This window comes from Cnephaeus nilssonii (assembly GCF_951640355.1).
Source record: "Cnephaeus nilssonii genome assembly, chromosome: 20".
Lineage (NCBI taxonomy): Eukaryota > Metazoa > Chordata > Mammalia > Chiroptera > Vespertilionidae > Cnephaeus > Cnephaeus nilssonii.
Genome location: NC_137091.1, coordinates 32,788,631 through 32,806,060, shown reverse-complemented (window position 1 = coordinate 32,806,060; position 17,430 = coordinate 32,788,631). Strand labels below are relative to the sequence as shown.

The 17,430-nt window shown below is 51.5% G+C and overlaps 1 protein-coding gene across 5 annotated transcripts in view; it reads right to left on the bottom strand.

Moving 5' to 3' along the window:
- Window positions 1–16,587, bottom strand: part of ACSF3 (acyl-CoA synthetase family member 3) — a 79,363-nt gene extending 62,776 nt beyond the window's left edge. For 2 of the 5 annotated variants that reach the window (XR_013812854.1, XM_079759625.1), the window contains exons 1-3: window positions 16,523–16,587; window positions 8,540–9,247; window positions 7,282–7,437 (exon numbers count right to left, since the gene is read on the bottom strand). Coding sequence is in view for 4 of the 5 variants with exons in the window: in XM_079759625.1 (XP_079615751.1) it covers window positions 7,282–7,437; window positions 8,540–9,223 (840 nt within the window). In the remaining variant the exon portion in view is untranslated. Of the gene's footprint in view, window positions 1–7,281; window positions 7,438–8,539; window positions 9,248–13,036; window positions 13,444–16,522 lie in introns of those variants that run through there. The other 3 variants (XM_079759627.1, XM_079759628.1, XM_079759626.1) reach the window with 3 other exon arrangements.
- Window positions 16,588–17,430: the final 843 nt, after the last annotated feature.

Genomic DNA, 17,430 nt, shown 5'->3' with positions numbered 1-17,430 from the left:
GCAGGGGCCGAGGCAGAGGTGGTTAGGGCAATCAAGCAGGTAGGTGAGCAGTTAGGGATGATCAGGCAAGCAAGCAGAGTGGTTAGGGGCGATCAGGCAGGCATGCAGAAGCGGTTAGGGGCGATCAGGCAGGCAGGCAAGTGGTTGGGGTGGTCAGGCAGGCAGGCAGAGTGGTTAGGGGCAATTAGGCAGGTAGGCAAGTGGTTAGGGGTGGTCAGGCAGGCAGGCAGAGTGGTTAGGGGTGATCAGGCAGGCATGCAGAGTGGTTAGGGATGATGAGGCAGGCAAGCAGAGTGGTTAGGGGCGATGATGCAGGCAGGCAGGAGAGTGGTTAGGAGCCAGCAGTCCCAGATTGTGAAAGGGATGTCCAACTGTCAGTTTAGGCCTGATCCTGCAGGAAGGATGGGCTGAGACCATCCCCCAGCAGTCGGACATCCCCCGAGGGGTCCTGGATTGCAAAAGGTTGCAGGCTGGGCTGAGGGACCGCCCACCCCTCCGCCCCGTGCACAAATTTTGTGCACTGGGCCTCTAGTCTATATACATAAAAACCTAAGCGACCATCGCAATCGAACAGACGACCGAACAGGCTGCGTGGGGCGACTAGGCCGGCAGGGGGGTTAGTGAGGGGCGACCAAACAACTGAGCAGCAGGCTGCATGGGGTGACCAGGCTGGCAGGGGGGTTAGTGAGGGGTGACCAAACAACCAAGCAGCAGGCTGTGTGGGGCGAACAGGCCCGCAGGGGAGTTAGTGAGGGGCGACCAAACGATCGAGCAGCAAGCTGTGTGGGGCAAACAGGTCCGTAGGGGGGGCAGTTGAGGGCGACCGGGGAGGGGGCATTGAGGGGCGACCAGGCTGGCAAGCAGGTGAGCAGTTAGGAGCCTGTGGTCCATCCCCCGAGGGGTACCGGATTGGAGAGGGTGCAGGCTGGGCTGAGGGAACCACGCCGCGCCCCCCCCCCCCCCCCCCCGTGCATGAATTTTGTGCACTGGGCCATATATATATATATATATATATATATATATATATATATGCCTAAGCAACCTTTACAACTGGTTGCTATGATGTGCACTGACCACCAGGGGGCAGATGCTCAACTGGTGGTCAGTGTGCTCCCATAGCTAGCCTCCCGCGGTCCCTCCCCCCCCCCCCCCCCCCCACCCCCGGCTGGCCAGCCACGATGTGCCCGCGAGACGGCCCCAATCACCGGCCAGGTGGAGGCACCCCCAACAGTGCATGAATTCATGCACCGGGCCTCTAGTTTATGATAAAAATATTAACAACTCATGTTAAAGGAACCCACCTTTGGTATGACTGAGGGAGTTCATTTATGTTAAACCACTCCCATTTCTGTATTGTTGAGTAGGTAGGAAATCAATGTGTATAGAAATAAGAAGTGGAGATTTAAAAAAAAATGTGGTCATGAAGAGCCCTTTCCTACAATTGCACTTCTTCCTATGCTGAATAGAGAGGAAATAAAACCTAATGGCTCAGAATCACTGCACACTAAGCAGTGGTCCAGCAGTGAGAACAAAGCGCTGGAAATCCAGACCTTAGCAAATCCACAGGGACAAAACCATGGACAGGCTACCCTCACTGGCCCAGGAGCAGCTATGACCCTGACCAAGCCCTTCAGCTTCTGTCTTCTCACAACATGATATTAATTGCGACTAAATCCCTCAAGTCCCTTCCAAGCTCTAAAATGCAGAGTTGCTGGAAACTCTGTGTGGCATCCTACTTCCCACTGGCTTATAAAGAAATGCAGGTCGGCTGCAACCTGCCACCTGCCACCTGCCACCAGGGAAGGTGTGGGGCCTGGGAGGAGCGTGGCCAAGTGGACACACTAGACACCACTCAGGCTTCCAGAGAGCGTTGATATGCTGAGCTGGCTGAGGAGGAGCAGCCGCGGGGGGCCCCCATTTCCTTCTCACGCATCGTGCTTTTAGAGGTGAACCGCTGGATTGTGCTTAGTGTGGCTGACCTGTGCGTAGACTCCACCACCATCAAGTCCTGACAACACCTTCACCTCAGCACCGAGACATCCTCCTGAGAACTGCACCACTGGAAAGGCCTCACCATTTTTAGATTCACCCAAGTCAGTAAAGAGGGCAGCTGCTGTACTGACGCAATATTCCTTCTCCATGTTGTTTTGACACATTCGTAACTTAAAAACCATAGCTCTGGGGGATCCCTCTCTAGACCCTGCATTTCACCCGTGAGAACACTTCTACCTGCTCAGACGCAAGCTGTCATAGCAGACCAAAGAACAGTTCCCAAATCAGGCTGCAGGTAGTCCAGGTACTGCCAGGCATCAAACGTGAGGGCTCCAGGCCCCTCTTTTACTCACCATCTCCCCAAGGTGACCCTGCTATGCAGGCAGGAATGGAAACCTGGGGTTAGATCCCAACCGGCAGTACTCGAGCAAAAGCAAGGACAGGATTGACTGCAGGTGAGAAACTGCAACACTTAACCAGTTTAAAGCAACAACCCCCACAGATGAAGCCATCACCCAATTTTTGGTAACTCTACACCACACACAGGAAGGGGTTCTTGTTCTGTTTTTAAGGTGCTCTGGCTAAAATCTGAGTGTCCTTGGCAACAAGGACACTCCATAATGAAAGCCTGGAGATGGGCAAATAGCTGCCTGCCTGGCTCCTAAGACCTATGAGCACCCCCTATCCTAGTGACCCGCACATTGTGGAGCACCCCATCCTACTGACCCCACACTGTGGAGCAGATCTGAGTGTGAGCACCCCCTATCCTACTGACCCCACACTGTGGAGCAGATCAGAGATGTGAGCACCCCCTGTCCTAGTGACCCCACACTGTGGAACAGATCTGAGGTGTAAGCACCCCGTTCTAGTGACCCCACACTGTGGAGCAGATCTGAGTGTGAGCACCCCCTATCCTACTGACCCCACACTGTGGAGCAGATCTGAGTGTGAGCACCCCCTATCCTACTGACCCCACACTGTGGAGCAGATCTGAGTGTGAGCACCCCCTATCCTACTGACCCCACACTGTGGAGCAGATCTGAGGTGTGAGCACCCCCTGTCCTAGTGACCCCACACTGTGGAGCAAATCAGAGATGTGAGCACCCCCTGTCCTACTGACCCCACACTGTAGAGCAGATGTGAGGTGTGAGCACTCCCTAGCCTACTGACCCCACACTGTGGAGCAGATCAGAGATGTGAGCACCCCCTATCCTAGTGACCCCACACTGTGGAGCAGATCTGAGTTTGAGCACCCCCTATCCTAGTGACCCCACACTGTGGAGCAGATCAGAGATGTGAGCACCCCCTATCCTAGTGACCCCACACTGTGGAGCAGATCTGAGTTTGAGCACCCCTGCCCAGTAGTACCCCCACTCTGTGACTGGATTTATGGGGCCAGTGTAGCATAATGTTCTTTGCTTCTCTTCTCCAAACTCTCCCTGCACCTTGATACACACACTGCCTGAACCCCCTTTCAACAAGATCCAGTTTCTCAGAGCACAGAATGAACTTTGTCTGGGGCCACAGGTCAGCATGTTTAATCACAGGAAATGGTGACCTGGGCAGGGGTGCTGGCCTCAACAGAATGCACTGGTAGCTTCCCCAGCCTCTGGTGTGGCACAGTCCCTGCCCTTGAGCAGGTACCCGGCAGGTCAACAGAGGAGGGAGCGCCAGCCCCAAGGTCCGTCCCTGATTTAGTGCTCCTGCTGCTGGATCCTGAGGAAGTCGGCCAGAACCAAGTCATCTGAGACAAGAAATCGATTGAGACTCTGGACAGCTCATCAACAGCCAGACTTTGTTCTTCAGGGGTGACATCAGGCAGTTCGCCCATCCATCTTTCCGCCTGTCCTCCAAGTCACTGTCACCTCATCAGTCAGGCTCGCAGGATGTGACAGCCTGTCACCCCACTGTTAGCAGGATGACCTGAGGATCCTGGGATCTGACTTAAACACCACTATAGGGTTCTGGTCACCCCACACCACTGCTTAAATACAAGCTTAAACAAAACCCCAATATTTAGTAAAGGGATTTTACTAATATAAATGTCTAAATTCACAAAATTCTGAAACTCAGGGTTGCAATCTTTTATCAAACTTGTTTCGATATTTAGCTCTGCTGCACAGTTTTGAGAAATTCCAAGTTAGGGCAAAGAACCACAAAGGTCTGAGATTTGATCCTTCTTGTGAGTTCCCCTGGTAGCCTCTCCCTCCTTTGCCCCTGTTGAGGTGCTCCCTCCTCAGCACCTCAACAGGAGAAAGGAGCATCCTAATGACAGACAATGGCCTTCCCTGCTCGGTAGTTAAGGCACCCATTCGCTTCCAGGCCCCTGTGGAGAGATGGGAGAGTGCCCAAGAAGCCAAAGAATACACCAAACCTGGACTCTGAGAAGAGATATAAAACCCTGTAGGTTTTTTCCCTGCGGAGTGCTTACTTGTCCAAAATGTATTCTCATTTTCACAACATCTAAGCTATGCAGGTATGTATTCAACAAAATCAGTTCCATCAAGCTTTAAACTACAGACCTCTTCAGAGGGTGGAACACCAAGGATGGCCGGTGGGGCCTCCCACTCGCCAAGGATGAGGCTCTTTGTCATGTTTCCATGTGAAATCTCCCACATCCCATGCATCACAGTATCCATGGCCATAGGCCATAGGCCATGAGCACAAGAGGCCGAGTCCTATTGTCCTGGCCTTTATCAATGTGCACAACCCAGAGCTTTGCAGAGAAGTTTATTGCTTTAAGGGACTCTGGCAATGGATTTTAAGTAGATGATCGTGTTACGTTGTACCTATTTATGTTCTGACTTCAGAGGAGTTGATACAGTAAAATTTCATCAAACAAATAACCTCTCCCCTAAGTGATTTAAGGGACTTTCTCCCCATATACCTGATGGACAAATCCAGCCAGTCATGATACTGAAATAAAGCAAGAGAGTTTGTAGAGGGGTATGAACCTGCCGCCTAGCAGCGTGTCCTCATGGTCCACACAATCAGTGGGGAAATGAGAAGCCCAGGAGCCCATGTATCATGTTGATAACCATCCATTCACCCATCTGTTCACTAACACTCTGACCCGCCGATGCTCTAGGCCCTGGGGACACACTGTGAACTGAAGGCAAACCTGTGCCCTTGGGGTGGACCTTCTAGGAGGAGAGAGATGATTCTATGGGCTTCAAGGAGGTAAGTGCCATGATAAATTTTAGAGGCAGGGCCAGGATGGTGTGGGGGTGGGCGGGGGGGAGGAAGGACATCTGCAGTGATGGTTAGAGTGACCGGAGCCTTGTTGAGTGACGCATGGGCAAAGACTTACAGAGAGGTGAGCAAACCGAGGGTAGGCAGAGTGCTGACAGAGGTGGGTGGGTGAAGTGTAGGGACAGCAGGGCAGCCAATGCAGCTGGAGCAAAATGGCGGGGATGGGAGAGAAGAGAAGGGGACAAGGCCTGGCACAGCCAGGAGGAAGGCCAGCCATGCTTCCTTCCTGCTTTTTTTCTTCTCATTCCAGGGTCTCTGTGTTTGGGGAAGAAACGGCCGCCTCGATTTTTGGTTTTTCCACTGCTGTGCCAGCCCGACACATCTTTGCCAGGCCTACTGGGCACTCATGTCGCTCCTGAAGCAGAACTAGGAAATGAGGACTCTGGCAGGTCCACTTGAGAAGTCCGTCAGTGACGGGCTGGGCTGCTAGGTTCCTGATCGGGGCTTTCTGGGGCTCTGAGTCAGGGTGGACCTGCTCTCCCTCTGCTTACAGGGAGTCTGGAGACTCAGCTCTCCCTCCTTTGCCCCTATAATCACCCAGCGCTGGAGTGTGGACAGACGGAACCCACAAGCACAGCTCTGCTCCTGAGAAACCTCGGTGGAGCAGTGGGCTGTGCTGGGGGAGCAGCACGCAGTAACTTACACAAGGAGGAGGCTTCCCGTGCGCCCTTGGTCCGGGGGAGGTCCTCCAAGTGGATGGAGAATTAGGGGTCTTGGAGAGCCCAAAGTACTGGTCCATTCTTGTGCACAAGCCTCCCAGACAGTCAGGTGAAGCTTCCCCTGCCTGAGGTGAGCTTTTTCTCACATCGCCTGTTGCCATCCCCACCTGCCCTTACTAAGCAGACAACAGCCTTGGATGATGCCTACTCCTCATCCCCATGCTTCCCTTCAGTGCTGCAATCGCTGGACTGGAGGGAGCAGTGCTGAGAATCACAGACTTGGGAGGGCCCTCAGTCAGAGGCTCACAATGAAAGGGGGTGGTGGTGGAGGAAGTGGCCTGACCCCTGGGCTAAGAGGCCACAGGTAGGTCTTTATGCTTGAAGGCAAACAGTGCCTCAGCACTGTGCCCTGAAGGGCATATTTAAGCTGCAGACTTTCTGTAAAACCATGTAAACCATTAAGAGTCCTGCAGCTGAAAAATACAACGCAAAAAGATGAAGGCAAGCTCAAAGGTTGAGGGAGGGGAGGGAGTCCCAGAGCCTTGCCCGCCAGCAACCACCCCAGAGCTGAGCCCGGGCTCTCAGGACAGGGTGTGAAAGGCTCCAGGGGAGCTGCACACAGGTCACAAGTGTCAAGCGGCAGGTCAGATCCCAGTCCTTTTCCCTTCAAAGCAGTGTCCTTCATGGCTCTGCTCTGCTCAGTAGTGAGGGCTCCGCTCCCACTTCCTTCTCCACACAGCCACACCACATGTCCCCTCCCCCGTCACCTCACAGCATGTTCGGAAGGAACAGTGTGTGGAAAAGGGGACAATCAAGGAAACTAATAAAGAACCCCCAGCTGAACTTTCTGCTCCAGAACTGCTGAAAGCCAGTGAAATTGGCTCAAGAATGGCTCCCAAATGTCCTCATCTCCAGGGATGTGGTACCTCATGTTGCAGAAGGGACTTTGCAGATGTGATTAAGCTAAGGATCTTGAGATGAGGAGGTGGCCCTGTAGCTGGGTGGGCCCACTGTGATCAGAGGGTCCTTAAAAGAGAGGGAGAGGTGACCACAGAAGCAGAGACTGAAGTGACACACTCACAAGGCAAGGACTGTGGTGCCTCTAGAAACTGGAAGAGGCAAGAAGAGATTCTCCGCTGGAGCCTCCAGATGGAATCAACACTGCTGACCGCTTGATTTAAGCTCCATAAGACTAATTCTGGACACTGACTTTCAGGCGGTAAGATGATAAACTCGGGCTATTATAAACCCCCACATTGGGATCATTTGTTATGGTAGCAACAGAAAACTTGAACTGCTGGCAAAGTTTTCCCCAGAGGAAGGTGCCTGGTCCTCAGGTGCCTAATTTGGCTATGGTGAGAGCCTGTCCCCCACTTACCAGCTGGGCATTGAACTCCGGGAGCATCACACAGGTGGCTCCCACCCAGAGTGGACAGAGCAGCTTGTTGACCACGCCATGGACATGATGCAGGGGGAGGACATGAAGGGTCACATCGTCTTTAGTCCACGCCCACTTGTGGACCAGCCCCGTCACCTGCAAGACAACAGCACAGCCTCAGACAGGAGGGAAGCCACTATGCAGGTGGAGGAACACAGAGGGGCTTCCCCAGCTGAGAGGAGGAGTGGGGAGAGACAGCTCATTCTTTGTCTCTGCACCCTTAATGGCATCTACAGGAGATAACAAAATGACGAGGGTCTGTGGTTTACTTGGTTACCCGTGTTGAACAGTCACACAGTCAGGGGCTTTAGTCATTATGAAAGGGTCTCTGATTTGGTGTCCCAAGGCCTCTGCAAACATTTTTGGTGACTTCCTCCCAGGTGCTCAGAGTTGTACTCTTGGTGGCCACACACCACCCTCCCTCCCCCTTTCTGGGGCAGTCAGAGGTGCAATTTCAGCTCTGACAGGCCCTGGGACTTGGGGCCTCACCAGAGGCCAGTGTTGTATCCAGCTGCCCAACCTCTGACAGCTGTCTGAGCTCCCTGGCACTTCCAGCACCATCCTCAGCTTGGCCATGAAGGAACCCAGAGCTGGGTGTTCCAGGCATATCCTCAGCTTTTACTGAGCAGCAGTGTGAGACTCGTCCATTTGAATCACCTGAAGTCACCACTGAGCACACTGTCCTGCATATCTCGTGACTGCTATGTGCAAACGCATGCGAGATAACCACTCCCCTTAGAAATGCAAGTCAAGAGACGGCTCTCCAAGTGAGAAGGACATTTCCTCTAGGAGGTCTAGGTGATATATCAATCGTGCTCCTTTGCAGCCAGCCTGGACAGCTTACCACTGATTTAGGGGACTGAGTTAGCCTAGACTCAATGGCATTGACCTCCTTCCTTTTGTGGTTTGAGCTTCTGTTTTATTTTATTTCTCCTACTGTGCAATTGTCTTTATTGTACATTGAAGAGTTTTCTTGGAAGGAAAAAAGGTATAAATTACAGATAAATAACATGGCTGGGGAGTTTTGCAAAGATGGTAACTAAGGCTACAGAACACAAAAATAACACACAAGAAATGGTGGTAGGATGGTGACAGCTATGAATGCCCTACAGAAAAGTACATGAACACCGGCCATGCCATAACTGTGTCTACAATAGCCTGACCCCTCCCAATAGTGGTGGCCCACACAAGCACTCACCACAGCCCTGATGTTGTGATGGGTGCTCAGGACACCCTTGGGCCTCCCCGTGGTCCCGCTGGTATAGATGATCATGGCACCCCGGTCTCTCCAGTCTCGTTCCGGCAACTCCCTCACCCCGTGCTCCTCGGATGCCCCATTGTAGACTGCAGGTGGGAGAGGCAGGAGTGGGACCCCTAGCTTCCTGACCACTGGACTCAGGAGCTCCACGTACTCCTGGCCAGCAAGGACCACAGAGCTCCGGGAGTCCTGGATGAAGTACTCCAGGTCGGCCTGAGGGTGCTTCCTGAAGAGAGGGACGGCGATGCCGCCGCTCATCCATGAGGCCCACTGTGCAACCACATAGGAGACGTCATTGGAGCACATAAAAGAGATCCTCTCCTCTTGCAGGTCCTGGCCGGCACACTCAAGGAGCCGGCAGATCTCCTGGGACAGGCGGAGGCTGCGGCAGTAAAGGTCCTTGTACGTGTGGAGGCCATGCTGGTCAACAAGGGCAACTCTGTCTCCAAAGGCCAGGGCGCGGGTGAACACTGGGGCACTCTTGTCAGAGCGAGCTGCAAGGGCCACGTGCAGAGGGCGGCTTCCTCCATGTCTTATGGGAGCCAGCGGGCGGGAGGCCAGTGCACATACCAGGCGCTGGAAGGTCATCACCACGCGGGGTGGCACTGCTGCATCGACAAACATCACCTTGGCTTCCGTGGGGCGGGGCTGGAAGAGGAAGAGAGAGCACCACATGTTACTGTGCCTGACCCCGTCCTGACTCACCCAAAGATTTAAAATACCCAACCAGGCCACGTGGACCTAACTTTCCATCATAAGATAACATCCTAAGTAGGAAACACTGACTCTCACAATACACTGCCTTTGGAATTTAAAGAGCCAACATTTAATCTCATTAGTTTAAGGGTTTCAAAAATACACAAGATTTGAAAACAATGAACTAAACTAGGCAAAACTGAGGAGAAGCACATAGAATCCAATGCACTTGTGGGGAAGAGGAAAAATTCTCCTTTCCCTCCTCTGGCTCTTTTGGCTAGACTGATAATCCAATCAACAAGAGAGATTGAAAGGGGAAAATCAAATTTAATTTCATGTGCATGGGAGCCCCATATACATGAGCAAGTCAGAGACCCCCCCCCCCTATAGAAGAGGTTCAAAGACAGAAAGGGTGAGTAGGGTGTATAGGGCATTCTGAGCTAGGGATGAGGTAAGGCAGCTGCGGGCCTCAGGAGAGGAAGGTCACTACGGGAGGGTAAGAAGAGCAGAGGGGCAGTAATTAGATGTTTGCCCTGTCATATAGGCAGGTCAAGAAACGCTCTCTCTGAAAATCCCTTCTGATGGGCAATTAGGAAATGAAAGCCCTTTAGATAGTTAAGGGGGAGGGGCGCAGTTTTTCTTGAGCCCACAGGGTCTGAGTTGCCTTTAGCTCAAAATAATCCATGTACCAATGGGGCACATCTTGGGGTGGCTGATTCTGAACTCCCACATACTTAAGGTAAATTCTGAATAATGGTTTTTAAAAATCTGAGCCTGGAAAAAAAGACTAGCTAAGAGGGATAAGTACCAAGGGCCACTAAGCAAATGTCCTCTCCATCGCAGCCGAGGTCAGAGGACTCCAAGCATCCCCACACAGACTCAGGGCTTGATTCTCCTCTCAAAACGGTGAACATATAGGAACTTGGTGATGAGCAAGGTCTTCAATAAAGTTCACGTGTCTGAAGTCTGTTTTTTTTTTTTTTTAGCTGAAACGTAATTCTCCCCTCTCTCTCCTAAAACATAACTACTAAAAAATGACCAAAATGGTCAGCAAGAAGTGAGAAGTCGCTGGAAGGGGCTGTGATCAGCTGACTTTCAACTAGAATTCTTTGGAGTCGGAGAGAAAAGAGACCTGGGAAGGGCCCTAGTCAGTCCAAAGCGCAGCCTTCAAGAGCCTGTCTGACCCGGCTCGCGTTCCGCTGTGGGACACTTCCCCACAGCGGCAGTCCCGTGAGTGAGCTTTCCAATTGCTTGTGCACTGATGGCAGTTTAGAACCGAAGTTTAGCTCAGTTCAAGAGGTCAGGAGCCCACCCGCTGCCCTACACTCCTTACTACCAGTGTAATTGAAAATGGCTCCTTCCCAGTGCCAGTGCAGCCTATTAAGGTTAATAACCATTTGCCCTGGTTTGAAAGCCCCAATTTCACAGCTCCTTCAGGAGTCACTCCTCCCATTATAGCCTCTGGAGCTAAGAAGGGTCTCTGTTCCGCCCTCCCCAAGCACCTTCTAGCCTCTGCTCCCCTCCCAGCTTCAACAGTGGCTCTGGATCAGAGCAGCACCCAGGATAGGGAGCTGAGGCGTGGACTAGCTGAGCTTTTCCTGAAGGGTGGGGCAGGCACAGGAAACCCCGAGGGTGCTTCTGAATGCCAGGGGCTGACCCGATGCCTTCCAATGGGCCATCCAGTTACATTATAGAATAAAAGCTGTAAATCTCCCCCCCCCCCCCCTTCCAACAGGCCCTGAAAATCTAGGAAGGTCAGGAATCACCCAGCAGGTGGCCCTGCCCAGCAGGAGGTACCCAGGCTGTCCCAAGGCTGGCACTGCCTCCCTCAGAGTTCTCTCTAAGGTCTTCCAAACCCTTCCCACATAGTGCTGCTTGGAGGGATCTGTTTCTTCCGTGCTCAGCTCATTCTTCCTGACAAAGCCACACTTTTCTCTCTGTCATTAACTTGTTACCCAGGGAAAAGGAATGTGCCATTGTTTGTTATATGTATGTACGAAACAGTTTTGTTCTCTGTTCTTAATTTAACAAACAGATTCTACACAATCTATAATAATAAAAGGGTAATATGCTAATTAGACCAGATGTCCTTCTGGACGTCATTCCCGAGGAGACGAAGCTGGGGCCGGAGCGAAGCCCGGGTCCCGGGTGCCAGAGGGAAGCCAGGTGCCAGCAGCCGGGGGAAGGAAGGCCTACTCTTGCACAAATTTTGTGCATCGGGCCTCTAGTACTTTATAATTACCTAACAAAAACTCCTCAACAATAAGAATGGCTGAGCCGAGCTATGCTTTGTACTGACACCCTCAGTATGTGAAATGGCCTGTGCCTATCAGCCTCCTTGGCTGGCTTCTCCAGCAGCCCCTGGCTCCTGGTAAGATAGTCTCCCAGCCTGACCAGGTGGGAGGAAACCCCACATCTCAGAGACACCCCTCACTGCCCAGAGGGGCTTCATTCGGAGGCCTCTCAGCTCTGGCTGACTGCTCCCAGGTTCTGTGCAAATATTCCTTAAGGCTTCAGGACCTTTAACAGAGTTCAGTTCCAAATACACTTGCCCATACTGTTTCCAGATGAAAGAGGCCATTTATTAAAAACCAGAGAGTGGCCCTAGTCGATTTCGTTCAGTGCTTAAAGCAGTGGTCGGCAAACTCATTAGTCAACAGAGCCAAATATCAGCAGTACAACGATTGAAATTTCTTTTGAGAGCCAAATCTTTAAAACTTAAACTTCTTCTAACGCCACTTCTTCAAAATAGACTCACCCAGGCCGTGGTATTTTGTGGAAGAGCCACACTCAAGGGGCCAAAGAGCCGCATGTGGCTTGCAAGCCGCAGTTTGCCGACCACTGGCTTAGAGCATCGGCTTGAGGAGTGAAGGGTCACAGGTTCAATTCTGGTCAAGGGCATGTACCTGGGTTGCAGGCTCCATCCTCAGCCCCAGTTAGGGCTCGTGCAACCAATTGATGTGTCTCTCTCACATCCATGTTTCTTTCTGTCTCTCCCCCTCCCTTCCACTCTCTCTAAAACTCAATTGAAAGAATATCCTTGGGTGAGGATTAACAAACAAAAACAGAAAGAAAAAGCCAGAGAGTGCCCTAGGACTTCTCTGTACTCTGCCCTCCACATATGGTTCAGAGGCGAGTTCACATCTAGTTCTATACCCTGGATTTCTGTTACTATAAAGAAACCTCACACATTGTAAGAAAACAGCTAGGCTTGACCAGAGACAAGAAGTGTGATAAACATGTGAGATACGCCAGTTTCAGAAAGAAAGCCAGCGAAAAGCAAACCAGGGCAGCTTTAACATGTTTTCTTTTCTCACTTCTAGCAAATCCATCTCTATTTGCTTGGGTAGAGGGGGACTAAAACGAAGAGAATCTACAAAGGGAACAGACACCTCCCATCTCTGCCTCATTCCCCTGGGGCACTAGGAGCTTCCCTAGGCTGGGGGAGGGGGAAGTCAGCTTGAGATGGAAAACGGGGCTGACCCACCCTCCCTCCCTGGCCTGGGGCATAGGTTAAGGCTGTAAATGTGCTGTGGGCTGTGAATGGATGCAGTGAGCAGTCACAGCAACAACTCCAAGGGAAACTGGCCACAAAATAATAGGCCTGAAGCAGTGATCCAAACCCAGACTTGGCTGATGCCACGTGTCCGTCATACCCTAAGTGGTGAGGCCTCAGTGATGAAGGAGGGTCAGTGACGGGGAGAGAGGACATCGCATATTATTAACTCAACGGTGTCTCACCTGCAGGGCTGTCGCAGTGTAGGTGACACCCACGGCATTGACTCATCCATCCCAAAGGGCACTTCCCAATCACTTAAAAATGAGACATGAAAATAGAAAACGTGGATCCTTTATTCCATGGTTGTACTTAAAAATGTATCCTAAGGAAGTAATCAGAGATGAACATGAAGATGCACATACTGGATGTTCACTGTGGTGTTATATACAATATTGAAAAACTGGAACTGAACCAAGTGGTCCAGAAGAGGGCTGAGGAAATCAGGGCATACACACGTGGGGTGTTGGGGCCATAGCCCCACTGTGGGTGGGACAAGCTATCTGGGAGAGGCTCCCCCAATACTGCCAAGGGTCAGTTAAAAAGAAGATTCGAAGTAAACACCCAGATGGTCACAAGGTTGCAGGGCTACAGGTGACCTTTTTTTCCTTCTTAGTGCTTCTCAACTTTCTCCAACCTTTCTACAATTAGCATGTATGACTTTTGTAATCAGACTTTAAAAGTCTACTAAATGTCATTTATTATTTTTTTAAATGGAGATGCTTCAACTTCAGCATTATTTTTTTCTTTTATACAAAAAAGAAATAAAAAATGTGCTCTGGATGGCGGACCTACAGGGTGTTTGTAACTGTCTATATAGCTCTTTAACTTCTCAAAATGATAGAGGTAAATAAAAATGAGATAACAGCATTCTTCTTTTTTCTTTTTAATCCTCACCCAAGGATATGTTTTTTATTGACTTTAGAGAAAGAGGAAAGAGAAACATTGATCAGTAGCCTCCAAAACACACCCTGACCTGGAATGGAACCCACAACCTAGGTGTGTGCCCTGACCAGGCATCAAACCTGCAACCTTCGTGGTGTACGGGACGACGCTAGAACCAACTGAGCCATCTGGCCTGGGCAACAGCATTCTTCTTTCAATTAAAGCTACTGGTTCATAAAAGGTCCATGCAGACAATGAAAAAGTAAGTTTTGGCAAAAGCAGTTCAAATACATGGTTTGCTAATGCTGAGCACCAATTAGACCCCGCATCTGTGGCAGCAAGAGACCTGGATGCCCACCATCCTGCATCGCCTGCCTTCAAATCTCTTGAGGGTCTGGGAGGTGGCAATACCTAGTTGGGTTCTGCAGGGGGACAGGCATGAGCCAGGCAGACACAGTCCAGGTCTCTAAGCAGAGTGCTTCTGCAGGCAGGCCCTCCTAGGAGGAGCAACAGAGCTAGAGCTCAGGATGAAGGAGCCAGCAAACAAACATGCGGTGGAGACTTAGGGGGCCAATTGTAATTGTGGTCGTATCTGGGTGTTTGTGGAGCAGACGCTGACAAGTGACCCTGCCCGGTGCTCCCCATGAGTCTCACAAGAAAATTTAATTTTAATTTGGGTAAATATTAGCCAGAGTAGCCTCCAGAGAGGTTGCACTAATTTATTCTGTCACCAAACACTAGGAGCACGGGGCCACCACCCTTTAAAAATAGCTTTTATGTCCCGCAGGTATGGGACCCTGAAACACTCCATCATAATTCTTTCAATACAGAGCTAAAATCTTCAAAGTCATGGGGACCGGGGACGGCTTTGAACAAGCAAACTTGGTTCAGGGAAGATGTCTGTGTCCTGAACACTCCAGGTCCAGACCTTTCTGGACCCCAGGAAGAGAGCTCCCCACCTTACAACCACAAGGCCTCCTTTAGTCACGAGGCTCTCCACCCCTAGAGGCACAGCTGCCACCAAGTAGATGCCAGTTGACCATGAGTTTTCTCTGTTTCACTGAACAAACTTCATAAAACTGCTCTTAGTACCCTAACCAACCGTAGACAGCCGTGCACGGATGGGAAAGCACAGAAACCTGCATTCCTGTGAGCCAGGACGGCCTTCTCCCAGAGGACGTGTTGTTCTCAGAGTCCTCTGCGAGGCAGAAGCCCAACCAGAGACTCAGCAGAGACCACGGGGTGTTCTAACCATCCAGATTCTCAAGTCAGACCCCTGGGGCACATGGACTTCTCAGAACCCTCACTCAACACCAGGAAGTTCACATCTTTTGGTTAAGAGGTCAGATTTCAGCCAACGCAGACACAGACTGGAACATCCTCCTTTCTTCCTAGTTTTCTTCACCTGTCTAAGCCTTCAATGCTCCATCTACAGATGGACTAATAACAAGACCGGCACACAGAGTTCTGTGGGAATGACCTGGCACACACCAAGGTGTGAGCAAGTGGCTGTACCATCCTCCCCATGGAGCTGCATGACAAAAATTACCTGATAAGAATGATACTTGCATTCAAATGAAGGTGGCTAGTTTCAAAATGAATGAAATGGCACCTGACTGATTAACATCACCCCAACCCCTCACCCCTCTGACCCTGAGTTTAAAGCAGAGCCCAGCACTTCCTGTTGTCTGCGGCCTGACGAAGGCGTGGGGTGGGAGAAGTGAACTTCACTCTCCCTGTGGTGGAGGACATTTGCTTCAACACAAAGCCTGCGGTTTGGGGGAGGCTGTTTTCAATGTTGTATTTTTAAGTAACAGACATTCACATTGCATTCATGAGTACCACATTCAAATAAAAAAACCAGAAGGGAAAAACACACACTTAAACCCCCATCCATATTAGCAAGTAAAATACTATTTTTAAAATGCCACCTGGAGGCAGGAAGCCTGCTATCCCAGGTCCACAGTTTAAATCCACCAATTCAGTCTGCCCTGAAGACGGGTTCTGGGATATGGGGTGAGAGCAAGGAAGCCTCATTTTACAACACCCACAGCAGAGACTATGGAAAGATCACTAGACCGCCGTGTTTCACCGCAGGAACCTCCTAGGGCCTCCTGACACAAACTGAGAATGCCTGTGCTCCTAGGTCCAGCTTTGTCCCCCCTTGATCAGTCTATGCCTAACCCCCAACAACAAACATCTCCCCTCTTGGGGGAATCAACAACTTCCCAAACAGGTGATTCCTGTTCCCACATCTTAAATTCTCATCATTTCCCTTTTGGGCAAACTCCTCTTCATCCTTCAAAGCCCGGCTCAGTATGACCTCCTTTTAAAAGTCTCCCCTCTCTCCGGATAGTTGCCTGCTCACAAGGCCTTCAAAACACCTGGCACTTACATATTGCTCTGTTTGTTTAGAGATACACCTGCTCAAGGTAGTTCTAGGATGATTCCTGCAGGCCCCATGAGAACAGAAGTGAATTTTAGACACAACAGATCAACAATGTCATTTCCTCTAACAATGGCTAAACGTGGACTCCACTAATTCCAACACCCTTCCTGCACCACCGCCTGGGGAGGGACCCTGCCCGCGAGCACCCCGCGAAGGGCAGAGTCCCTCCACGTGACAGGCACCTGCGGTCAAGCAGAGGGCGGTCAGCCGGGTCGCAGGAGGAAGGGGGAGGGGCTGGGACGCGGAGCCAGGAGCCAGAGCCGCCGCGGGCCGGCGCATGTCTGCGGGTCTGGGGGAACAGGAGACGCCGGGGCCGGCGGCGGGGCAAGGGCTCTACCTCTGCCAGCGTGGTTTCCCGCTCCTCCTCCTCCTCCCGCCGGGTCGGAACCGGAACCGCAGCTGCTCGCGCACCCCAGGTCCGGTGCCCAAGTGCATCCCCGGCGCGGCGCGGCGCGATGCCGCGGCGGCGGGTTCCGACCACGAACGTTCCCCCCCGCACTCCCCCTGCCCTGCCCCGCCCCACCCCCGCCCCGTCCCCGTCCAGGTCCCCGTCCAGGTCCCCGTCCAGGTCCCCGTCCAGGTCCCCGTCCCCTGTACGCTCTGAGCGAGGCCTAGGGAGCGAGAGGTATTTCCTTTGAATCTCACTTAATTTATTACCCCGACTGGAGAGCACAGCTCCAGACCAAAGCGTCTCAAAATTAAAACTTCCAGCGGGTCGACCAAAACGCATCTTGGCCCCCAGCCCTCCCTGGGATTGGAGAGCCTGCACGTCAGCTGGCTCCGTGGGTTTGAAAAGGACTTGGAACCTGGATCCTGATGTTTTAACGTCAGGTACAGCAAAAGAAAACGTTTACAGCCAGACACAAAAGTCCATTCAGTTTGCTGAAATGTGTTTCTTTTTCTTCTCTAAAATAAAAATAACACTTGGACGGCTTTGTTGTAAAAACAATAAACAAATTGTCTGTAGAAGCACGTACACACGGTTTGTAGCACGTATATTTTCTCTGTGCCCCTCTTCCTCCCTGGTGGTTGTGGTAGAGGCAGCTGACCTCTCCTTGGCGAGCCCCCGAGATTCCTCAAGAGCCTGAGGATGGTTTTGTTGGGAGGAAAAAAAAATCTGGGTCACAGGGAAGGTTGTGGCATTGAACATGGACTCAAACTTGAACTTGTGGGGCCTTGGGTGCCACACCGCTAGGTGTCATGCAGAAGAAATGAGTGTGATTCTCTGTTATAAATCAACAAGAT